General features: G+C 38.4%; 1 protein-coding gene across 3 annotated transcripts in view; it reads left to right on the top strand.

Annotated features, from left to right (window-relative positions):
- Positions 1–12,232, top strand: part of LOC124083066 (ankyrin repeat domain-containing protein 26-like) — a 66,102-nt gene that overhangs the window by 36,112 nt on the left and 17,758 nt on the right. For all 3 annotated transcript variants that reach the window (XM_046429654.2, XM_046429850.2, XM_046429721.2), the window contains exons 13-15: positions 114–207; positions 818–1,019; positions 2,896–3,079. In XM_046429654.2, the coding sequence (XP_046285610.1) occupies positions 114–207; positions 818–1,019; positions 2,896–3,079 (480 nt within the window). The remainder of the gene's footprint in view (positions 1–113; positions 208–817; positions 1,020–2,895; positions 3,080–12,232) is intronic.

Raw genomic sequence — 12,232 nt, 5'->3', positions numbered from 1 at the left:
CTGTAGTTATCTACATGTTAGTTAGCTGCTTTCAAGACCAAAATTTGGGTGTTGTCTAAAAGAGTGATAGTGAAGTCTTCATGCAGCTCATTTTGGGGTCCTTTATTTTGCAGGTATTTTCTGAGGATCATCCACAGATGTGTGTTTCTCACTCATCTGGAGAGAAACATCATAAAGCAAAAGAGAAAGAAGATGGACATGTCCACGGTAAGAACAACATATTCTACACAGTTCTTTGGATAGAATATTGATTTATAACATGAGTGCTGATATATTCTAATACTGGGAGAAATGAACCTAGTAAACAGGGAATAAAGAAAAAGCAAGAAAGATAAAGAGTTGTCTCTCTCAAGACCAAAATCCAGCAGCAGGTTATAGTGGGAGTGTCCCTCTTAGTTTCTGTACAAGACAAGTATAGACCACAGGGGAGTTGGAAAACTTGAATTTTTATGTTGGAAAGAATAATGTTCTTCACATTCTACCTGCTTTCTGTTCATTTCTCAATGTATTTTCATTTTCCTCAGGGAATCTTTTCTATAGATCAGATTTATGTATTAGATCACAAACCTCTTTTCTAATATCATCTGTCTAAAATTATAATGATCTTTTTTTTGTGTTTCTGTCTTCTCCATTAGACTTTAAGCTAAAGAACAATAGGGGTATAATCTCATCTGCTATATCTTCAGAGTTCAGCATATTGTGTCATGTGTTTTATGCACTCATTGCTTTAGTGTATAAATAATGCATGTGAAATATACAGCATTCATATATTTAAATTAGTAACATATTTTATTTCTATCTTCTTTTTTTCTGACAGATTCTGTTAGCCTGTCGAAAACCCAGAAAGCAGTTCTATCACTTCAAAGAATAATAAAAAGCAAAAAAAGTCACTGCACACAGTGTTCACTACATGTTAAAAAAAATGCACAACTGGAAAATGAGATTCATGAGCTAAAAAAGAGGGTATCAGAGTTTAAGCAAGAAAATATAGAATTGAAACAACAACTCCACAATTTGAGGTATTATATCCTAGATTGAAAGAAGGAGTGGAATCTTTTCCTTTAATCCAGTAAAATAAGAAGGACAATTTTTTTAACTACTTCCTCATCTATTAGCACTTTGCAAAGGAGAAAACATGAATAAATTATAAAATTCTTACAAATATGATAGCATATTATTAAATGTGATTACTTCTAAAAACTAAGTTCATATTTTTCCCCATCACAATTTTAATGGCTCTATGGAACCCCATCTGCTAGTAATCTATTTATTTAACAAGCATAATTTGGGATTGTTATTTGTTTATATTTTTAACTTTTTATTACAATTAATATTTCAAGAAATATCATTTATAAAAAAAATCATTTCCTACTCAGATACCATGGCATGTGCCTATAATTCCAGCAGCTTGGGAGACAAAGATAGGAGGATCAAAAGTTCAAAATAATCCTCATCAACATAGCAGCAATGTCCTAAGCAAATTAATGAGACCCTGTCTCCAAAAAAGAAAAAAAGAAAAAGACCTTGGGATGTAGCTAAGGGATTTAGCTTCTGTGGGTTCAATCCCTGGTACCAAAGTTGGGGATGAGAAGAAAAGAAAAAAAATAACTTTCTATATTTCTGTTTACTTTTGAAAACAATTTCAATATAGAGTTATTTGGTTAAAGTTGGGAAACTTTAAAAAGATTACAGGATTTTTAAATTTCTCTCAAGAAAGTTTGTTTTCCACCAGTGAGGCATTTTTCACTGCCCTGAAACATGTTATTATACATTTATAGTTTTTAGGCTGATTTGGGGGATCAAACTCAGGGTTTTGTGTTACTAGTGTGATGTGCTAGTGCTGAGCTAGACACTCGGCTACACTTCTAATATTAACATTCATTAAAAAATGAAATGAAAACAGATTATTTTTTATTCAAATTCATTCTCATTCATAAATTTTGTTCATATTTCTATATTGAAAGGACATATACTTTTTGTGTTTTTAAGGTATATATGACAGTAGACTATATGTTGACATAAATTTATTTTTGTTATGTCTTATATTCCATTGTGTGTGTGCACACACACACATATTTTTTTTATCCATTCATCTGTTGAAGAACATTACTCTTCATTATTGGATTAAATATTAGGTCCCATCTTGTTCAAAAATGGATTTTGAGTTTTTTGTAAAATACATAATGATCAAAAAGGTAAGTTGAGAGTGTTACCATAAAAGAAACATAAAAAGTATAATAACAGGTAAGAGATTATTTATCCCAGTTCGGGGTCATAGTAATACAAAAGATACATATTTTTTATATCTTTATTTTATTTATATGTGGTGCTAAGGATCAAACCCAGCACCTTACCCATGCTAGGCAAACACTCTACCACTGTGCTACAGCCCCAGCCCCAAAAGACACATATTGAAAAAAAGAATGTCTCAATATGCTGTTACACTGTAAGCCAATTATAGGTATACTTGACATATTTTATGAAGATAAATGATATTACTACTGAATTCATAAGTTTGTATATAAACAATGTCTTTAAAACTTATTTGACATGAAATTATCTTTTTAACTGGGGAGGACCTATGATTGTGCAAAAAAAATTACCTTAAACTTGTCAATTTACCAAATCATTTCTAAATTCCTTTTCTGTGGTATCTAAAAGATTAGCTAGTAATAGAAACTTATCAAATAACAAAACAATTTTTTATTATTGACTTTCAATTATGTATGTTTTACACAAGATTAAAGGAGAAATTTAAAATGTTAAACTATAAAAGCTTCAGAGAACATAGAATTTTTATTAAGATACTAAATCAGCATACAAAGAGCCAGAACATAAAAAGATATTTTTGGTTTTTGGCAAAAATCAATTAAAAGGCACCCATATTAACTTCAGATATACCTTAAAAGAAGATGAGGTGAAGAGAAAAAATGATGATATGTTACATGAAAAAAATAAGAACTCATTAAAAGAAAAAGAAACAGAATTTAAAAAAGAGGATCAAGCGAGAAAGCAAGCTGAAATCTCTGTTTGTACAGTAGATACAGAATTGGAGACTGCAAGAAATCATTTTAATCAGGTAAATGAACGTTCAGTAAAGTTTCAAATTTTTACTGTATTTCATTTGAATTATTTATAAAATCCCTTTAACTTATTGTATGTGGCATGTTTCACTTAATGATGGCAATGTGGTCTGAGGAATGTGCTGTTTGGCAATTTCACCAACATGCAGTCATCATGTGTGTGTACTTCCACACACTTCAGACATCTCCCACAATGCCAGGAAACACAGACTTATAGGACCTCCATTTATATGCAGTCTGCTGTTTCCCAAAGCATGGGTATGTGGGGTGTGAACTGCTATTTTGATTTAAAACACAATGTTAATTATTTGGCAATAAAAAAAAATTAAAAAAGATCTGACAAACCAGAAAAAAAACCCACAATGTTATCTGACTCTAAAATTAAATGATGATATTTATGACAAAACTAGTTACAGCAAAACTTAGCATCTGGTAGTTGTTCAGCATTTGTTTTCCTTTTTTTTTTTTTTAATGTGAAACAGAAAGACCTATTTTTAATATTCTGTGATTATATTTGTACAATCCAATGGGAAGCTTTAGGTCTACAGTAACTATAAGTTCAATTTTATTTTATTTTTTTTTTAATTTTTTATTGTTGGCTGTTCAAAACATTACATAGTTCTTGATATATCATATTTCACAATTTGATTCAAGTGGGTTATGAGCTCCCATTTTTACCCCATATACAGATTGCAGAATCACATCAGTTACACATCCATTGATTTACATATTGCCATACTAATGTCTGTTGTATTCTGCTGCCTTTCCTATCCTCTACTATCCCCCCTCCCCTCCCCTCCCCTCCCCTCTTCTCTCTCTGCTCCCTCTACTGACATTCGTTTGTCCCCCTTATATTATTTTTCCCCTTCCCCTCACTTCCTCTTGTATGTACTTTTGTATAACTCTGAGGGTCTCCTTCCATTTCCATGCATTTTCCCTTCTCTCCCCCTTTCCCTCCCACCTCTCATCCCTGTTTAATGTTAATCTTCTTCTTATGCTCTTCGACCCTACTCTGTTCTTAGTTACTCTCCTTATATCAAAGAAGACATTTGGCATTTGTTTTTTAGGGATTGGCTAGCTTCACTTAGCATAATCTGCTCTAATGTCATCCATTTCCCTGTAAATTCTATGATTTTGTCATTTTTTAATGCAGAGTAATACTCCATTGTGTATAAATGCCACATTTTTTTTATCCATTCATCCATTGAAGGGCATCTAGGTTGGTTCCACAGTCTAGCTATTGTGAATTGTGCTGCTATGAACATCGATGTAGCAGTGTCCCTGTAGCATGCTCTTTTTAGGTCTTTAGGGAATAGACCGAGAAGGGGAATAGCTGGGTCAAATGGTGGCTCCATTCCCAGCTTTCCAAGAAATCTCCATACTGCTTTCCAAATTGGCTGCACCAATTTGCAGTCCCACCAGCAATGTACAAGTGTACCCTTTTCCCCACATCCTCGCCAGCACTTGTTGTTGTTTGACTTCATAATGGCTGCCAATCTAACTGGAGTGAGATGGTATCTTAGGGTGGTTTTGATTTGCATTTCTCTGACTGCTAGAGATGGTGAGCATTTTTTCATGTACTTGTTGATTGATTGTATGTCCTCCTCTGAGAAGTGTCTGTTCAGGTCCTTGGCCCATTTGTTGATTGGGTTGTTTGTTCTCTTATTGTCTAATTTTTTGAGTTCTTTGTATACTCTGGATATTAGGGCTCTATCTGAAGTGTGAGGAGTAAAGATTTGTTCCCAGGATGTAGGCTCTCTATTTACCTCTCTTATTGTATCTTTTGCTGAGAAAAAAACTTTTTAGTTTGAGTAAGTCCCATTTGTTGATTCTAGTTATTAACTTTTGTGCTATGGATGTCCTATTGAGGAATTTGGAGCCCGACCCCACAGTATGTAGATCGTAGCCAACTTTTTCTTCTATCAGACGGCGTGTCTCTGATTTGATATCAAGCTCCTTGATCCATTTTGAATTCACTTTTGTGCATGGCGAGAGAAAGGGATTCAGTTTCATTTTGTTGCATATGGATTTCCAGTTTTCCCAGCACCATTTGTTGAAGATGCTATCCTTCCTCCATTGCATGCTTTTAGCCCCTTTATCAAATATAAGATAGTTGTAGTTTTGTGGATTGGTTTCTGTGTCCTCTATTCTGTACCATTGGTCCACCCGCCTGTTTTGGTACCAGTACCATGCTGTTTTTGTTACTATTTCTCTGTAGTATAGTTTGAAGTCTGGTATCGCTATACCGCCTGATTCACACTTCCTGCTTAGCATTGTTTTTGCTATTCTGGGTCTTTTATTTTTCCATATGAATTTCATGATTGCTTTCTCTATTTCTACAAGAAATGCCGTTGGGATTTTGATTGGCATTGCATTAAACCTATAGAGAACTTTTGGTAATATCGCCATTTTGATGATGTTAGTTCTGCCTATCCATGAACAGGGTATATTTTTCCATCTTCTAAGATCTTCTTCTATTTCTCTCTTTAGGGTTCTGTAGTTTTCATTGTATAAGTCTTTCACCTCTTTTGTTAGGTTGATTCCCAAGTATTTTATTTTTTTTGAAGATATTGTGAATGGAGTGGTTGTCCTCATTTCCATTTCAGAGGCTTTGTCGCTGATATACACGAATGCCTTTGATTTATGCGTGTTGATTTTATATCCTGCCACTTTGCTGAATTCATTTATTAGCTCTAATAGTTTCTTTGTAGACCCTTTTGGGTCTGCTAGGTATAGAATCATGTCATCTGCAAATAGTGATAATTTAAGTTCTTCTTTTCCTATTTTGATGCCTTTAATTTCTTTCGTCTGTCTAATTGCTCTGGCCAGTGTTTCGAGAACTATGTTGAACAGAAGTGGTGAGAGAGGGCATCCCTGTCTTGTTCCAGATTTTAGAGGGAATGCCTTCAATTTTTCTCCATTCAGAATGATGCTAGCCTGAGGCTTAGCATAGATTGCTTTTACAATATTGAGGTATGTTCCTGTTATCCCTAGTTTTTCTAGAGTTTTGTACATAAAGGGATGCTGTACTTTGTCAAATGCTTTTTCCCGCATCTATCGAGATGATCATATGATTCTTATTTTTAAGTCTATTGATGTGGTGAATAACATTTATTGATTTCCGTATATTGAACCAGCCTTGCATCCCAGGGATGAATCCTACTTGATCATGGTGCACAATTTTTTTGATAAGTTTTTGTATCCGAGTGGCCAGAATTTTATTGAGGATTTTTGCATCTAGGTTCATTAGAGATATTGGTCTGTAGTTTTCTTTCTTTGAAGTGTCTTTGTCTGGTTTAGGTATCAGGGTGATGTTGGCCTCGTAGAATGAATTTGGAAGTTCTCCCTCTTTTTCTATTTCCCGAAGTAGCTTGAAAAGTATTGGTATTAGTTCCTCTTTAAAGGTTTTGTAAAACTCTGCTGTATACCCATCCGGTCCTGGGCTTTTCTTAGTTGGTAGTCTTTTGATGGTTTCTTCTATTTCCTCAATTGATATTGGTCTGTTTAGGTTGTCTATATCCTCCTGACTCAATCTGGGCAGATCATATGACTTAAGAAATTTATCTATGCCTTCACTATCTTCTAATGTATTGGAGTATAAGGATTCAAAGTCATTTTTGATTATCTTCTGTATTTCTGAAGTGTCTGTTGTGATATTGCCTCTTTCATCCCGTATGTTAGTAATTTGAGTTCTCTCTCTTCTTCTCTTCACTAGCATGGCTAAGGGTCTGTCGATTTTGTTTATTTTTTCAAAGAACCAACTTTTAGTTTTGTCAATTTTTTCAATTGTTTCTTTTGTTTCGATTTCATTAATTTCAGCTCTGATTTTAATTATTTCTTGCCTTCTACTTCTTTTGCTGTTGTTTTGCTCTTCTTTTTCTAGGATTTTGAGATGAAGTATGAGATCATTTATTTGTTGGTTTTTTCTTTTTTTAAGGAATGAACTCCAAGCAATGAATTTTCCTCTTAGAACTGCTTTCAATGTGTCCCATAGATTCCGATATGTTGTGTCTGTGTTTTCATTAATCTCTAAGAATTTTTTAATTTCTTCCTTGATGTCTTCTATAACCCATTGATCATTCAGTAACCTATTGTTCATTCTCCAAGTGATGTATTCTTTTCCCTTCCTTCTTTTATCGTTGATTTTCAGTTCCATTCCATTATGATCAGATAGGATGCATGGTATTATCTCTACTCCTTTATATTGTCTAAGAGTTTCCCTGTGACATAATATATGATCTATTTTTGAGAAGGATCCATGTGCTGCTGAGAAAAAAGTGTAACTGCTTGATGTTGGGTGGTATATTCTATATATGTCAATTAAGTCTAGGTTATTAATTGTGTTATTGAGTTCTATAGTTTCCTTATTCAACTTTTGTTTGGAAGATCTGTCCAGTGATGAGAGAGGTGTGTTGAAGTCTCCCATGATTATTGTATGGTGGTCTATTAGACTCTTGAACTTGAGAAGAGTTTGTTTGATGAACATAGCTGCACCATTGTTTGGGGCATATATATTTATGATTGTTATGTCTTGTTGGTGTATGGTTCCCTTGAGCAGTATGTAGTGTCCCTCTTTATCCCTTTTGATTAACTTTGGCTTGAAATCTATTTTATTTGATATGAGTATGGATACTCCTGCTTGTTTCCGAAGTCCATATGAGTGATATGATTTTTCCCAACCTTTCACCTTCAGCCTATGTATGTCTTTTCCTATCAAATGCGTCTCCTGTAGGCAGCATATTGTTGGGTCTTGTTTTGTGATCCATTCTACTAGCCTGTGTCTCTTGATTGGTGAGTTTAAGCCATTAACATTTAGGGTTATTATTGAGATATGAGTTGTTCTTCCAGCCATATTTGTTTATTTATGTTACTAAACATGGTTTGTTTTCCTCTTTGATTATTTCCCCCCTTTAGTGTCCTACCTCCCACTGTTGGTTTTCATTGTTATTTTCCATTTCCTCTTCCTGTAATGTTTTGCCAAGGATGTTTTGAAGAGATGGTTTTCTAGCTGCAACTTCTTTTAACTTTTGTTTATCGTGGAAGGTTTTAATTTCATCTTCCATCCTGAAGCTTAATTTTGCTGGAAACACAATTCTTAGTTGGAACCCATTTTCTTTCAGTGTTTGAAATATGTTATTCCAGGATCTTCTAGCTTTCAGAGTCTGTGTTGAAAGATCAGCTGTTATCCTGATTGGCTTACCCCTAAATGTGATCTGCTTCCTTTCTCTTGTAGCTTTTAAAATTCTCTCCTTATTCTGTATGTTGGGCATCTTCATTATAATGTGTCTAGGTGTGGGTCTCTTATGATTTTGCACATTCGGCGTCCTGTAGGCTTCTAGGATTTGGGGTTCTGTCTCATTCTTCAAGTCTGGGAAGTTTTCTCGTATTATTTCATTGAATAGATTGCTCATTCCTTTGGTTTGAAACTCTGTCCCTTCCTGTATCCCAATGACTCTTAAATTTGGTCTCTTGATGTTATCCCATATTTGTTGGATGTTCTGCTCATGGTTTCTTAACAGTCTTGCTGAGCTGTCTATGTTCTTTTCAAGTTGAAATACTTTATCTTCATTGTCTGATGTGCTGTCTTCTAAGTGTTCTACTCTGCTGGTAGTATTCTCAATTGAGTTTTTAAGTTGGCTTATTGCTTCCTGCATTTCTAGGATTTCTGTTTGTTTGTTTTTTATAACCTCTATTTCCCTGTATAGTTGATCTTTTGCTTCTTGGATTTGTTTATGTAATTCATTGTTGAAGTGATCTTTCATTGTGTGATTTTGCTGTCTGATGTCTTCCTTGAGACTCCAGATCATCTGAAGCATGTATATCCTGAATTCTTTATCTGACATTCCATCTGCTGCAGCTATTACCTCTTCTAACGTTGAGCTGACCTGCAATGCTTGTGGTCCTTTCTTTCCTTGTCTCTTCATACTGTTCGCGTTCCTTTCTACTTGGTGAAACTGTTGTGCTATTGAATTTTCCCCCTATATATTTATATTGGTCTTGTATAGTTGCAAAGTCTCCCTCGCAGGCGCGGGCGGCGGCTCTGTCCCTCTGCGGGCCGCTAGGCTTGTTCTGTCGGTGGTCACAGTTCTGTCTACTTTGCAGGCGCAGGCAGCGGCACTGCCCCTCTGCAGGCCTCTGGGGCTGTACTGCCAGTGGGTCGCAGGTCCGCCTACCTTGCAGGCGCGGGGGGGGGGGGCGGCTCTACCCTTCCTCAGGCCACTGGGCCTGTTCTGTCTCTCGGTTGCAGGTCTGGCCTGTTCTGATGGTGGTCACAGTTCCGTCTACCTTGCAGGCGCGGGGGCGAGGGGGCGGCTCTGCCTCTCAGCAGGCCGCTGCTCCTCTTCTGCCGGTGGGTCACAGGCCCGCCTACCTTGCAGGAGTGATTGGAAGCTCTGCCACTCCGCGGGCCACTGGGCCTTTTCTGTCAGTGGTCACAGTTCCGCCTACCTGACAGGCGTGGGGGGTGGGGGGCGGCTCTGCCCCTCAGCAGGCCGCTGGGCCTGTTCTGTGGGTGGTCACAGTTCCCTCTACCTTGCCGGCGCAGGGGGAGGGGGCGGCTCTGCCTCTCAGCAGGCCGCTGCTCCTCTTCTGCAGGTGGGTCGCAGGCCCGCCTACCTTGCAGGAGTGATTGGAAGCTCTGTCCCGCCGCGGGCCACTGGGCCTTTTCTGTCGGTGGTCACAGTTCCCCTACCTGGCAGGCGCGGGGGGTGTGGGGCGGCTCTGCCCCTCAGCAGGCCGCTGGGCCTGCTCTGTGCATGGTCACAGTTCCCTCTACTTTGCCGGCACAGGGGGAGGGGGCGGCTCAGCCTCTCAGCAGGCCGCTGCTCCTCTTCTGCCGGTGGGTCGCAGGCCCGCCTACCTTGCAGGAGTGATTGGAAGCTCTGTCCCGCCGCGGGCCACTGGGCCTTTTCTGTCGGTGGTCACCGTTCCACCTACCTGGGAGGCGCGGGGGGTGGGGGGCGGCTCTGCCCCTCAGCAGGCCGCTGGGCCTGCTCTGTGCGTGGTCACAGTTCCCTCTACCTTGCCGGTGCAGGGGGAGGGGGCGGCTCTGCCTCTCAGCAGGCCGCTGCTCCTCTTCTGCCGGTGGGTCGCAGGCCCGCCTACCTTGCAGGAGTGATTGGAAGCTCTGTCCCGCCGCGGGCCACTGGGCCTTTTCTGTCCGTGGTCACAGTTCCACCTACCTGGCAGGCGCGGGGGGTGGGGGGCGGCTCTGCCCCTCAGCAGGCCGCTGGGCCTGCTCTGTGCGTGGTCACAGTTCCCTCTACCTTGCCGGTGCAGGGGGAGGGGGCGGCTCTGCCTCTCAGCAGGCCTCTGCTCCTCTTCTGCCGGTGGGTCGCAGGCCTGCCTACCTTGCAGGAGTGATTGGAAGCTCTGTCCCACCGCGGGCCACTGGGCCTTTTCTGTCGGTGGTCACCTGGCCGGCGCGGGGGATGGGGGGTGGCTCTGCCCCTCAGCAGACCGCTGGGCCTGCTCTGTGCGTGGTTACAGTTCCCTCTACCTTGCCGGTGCAGGGGGAGGGGGCGGCTCTTCAGCATTTGTTTTCTGAATGAAGACGTTTAGTTTAATCACGGACATAAATACAAACTTAGGTGTTTTATGTTAAAATACAAACTAAATATCTATGCACCTATTTAAATCATTTTTTAAAAAAGTGTTTCACAATTACATTTCTGTCTGCATTTAAGAAATGTGTTTTTTTCTAATTTTTTAGTTTTTTTAAAGATAGAGAGATAGAGACAATTTTAATATTTATTTTTTAGTTTTTCAGCGGACACAACATCTTTGTTTGTATGTGGTGCTGAGGATCGAACCCGGGCCTCACACATGCCAGGCGAGCGCGCTACCACTTGAGCCACATCCCCACCCCAAGAAATGTTTTCACTCACCCAAATTTATCTGTCATTTGTGCAAGTGAAATGTAAGACATTTACTCATAAAGAATAAATCTACCTTTTGGAATTATTTTTTAATCTTGAAGGTACCACTCTTAAATTAAGTTTTTAGACTTCTGTCACCTGCTGATATACAGCCAAAACCTTGCTGAAATAAATTTGTAGATTTTAGCAGAACAAAATGAAACCTACAGATGATTTCCATGAGACCATAATGCCAGAATTTACAATATGAAATTTCAGTAACACATCTTTGCAAACAAAAAGAGATAGACATGTGCAGAAAGGAAATGTTTCCTGAATTATTTTCTTCTGTTTTCAAATGATTGAGTGTGTGTGTGTGTGTGTGTGTGTAACATAGTTAAACAGTAAATCTATTAATTATGGGAAAGTATAGAGGGTTTTAAATCCATATATTTATAACCATAATGTGCATATTTTGGAGGTGAGGGGTGCAATTTTTGTCCCATTGAATTAAGTAATGTTCTTAATTCAACTGTATTTCTCCACAGCAGTCCCATGATGACTTTCAGTGTAGCCTTATAAAGAGAAAAGACTTTTAATATTTTCCAGAGGAATAGTTGATTTTTCTATGATCTCAAAACCCTTGCTTCTAATAGTAGATCTTCTAGTTTGGAGAAGTGACTTTGCTCTCTTGTTGTATTAATGTGCATTACTACTCCCACTGTTAAGTAAGGAGGAAAAGTGGGGCCAGCAAATACTCTGGTTTTGTAAATCATTTTATCACTTTTAAGAAGAGAAACAAACACTTTGCTTCAAGTAATCTTCAGTACAAAACACCTTTGGAAAAAATGGCATACCATAATATGTTCTTAGAAATAAATTACTGGTAAGTATTTGTTCCTAATACATAAGATCTGTTTATTTCCTTTATTTTATATTGACTCATGTTTCAATGTTCACTAAGATGAAACAAGTGCTACTGAGTAGAAATCTCAGGATTTTCTGAGTAGAGCCTTACACATTTTGCCTTATTTGTCATTTGTATTTTGAAACACAGACCTTCTTTGGTGTTTATCCATTCATAGGACAGAAGTAACTGGCTTTGTGGATGAGCACTAGAAGCAGAGGCAAAATACTTGGAGAAAAATCATGCAATTTGCCTATGTTTTTAGCCTTGTGCTCCTTTTCAGAATTGTGATACATTGTTCATTGATATAGATCATGTGTTTAATGCTGTTTCTACCTTTATAATTTATCAATAGATGCAATTCTCATTCCCAGCTACAAAATGTT

Source organism: Marmota monax, unplaced genomic scaffold (genome assembly GCF_021218885.2).
Source record: "Marmota monax isolate L192 unplaced genomic scaffold, Marmota_monax_Labrador192_F-V1.1 WCK01_AAM20220418_F8-fsc00035, whole genome shotgun sequence".
Classification (NCBI taxonomy): Eukaryota; Metazoa; Chordata; class Mammalia; order Rodentia; family Sciuridae; genus Marmota; species Marmota monax.
The sequence above is the reverse complement of the archived record's forward strand: the minus strand, read 5'-3'. Positions and strand labels throughout refer to the sequence as shown.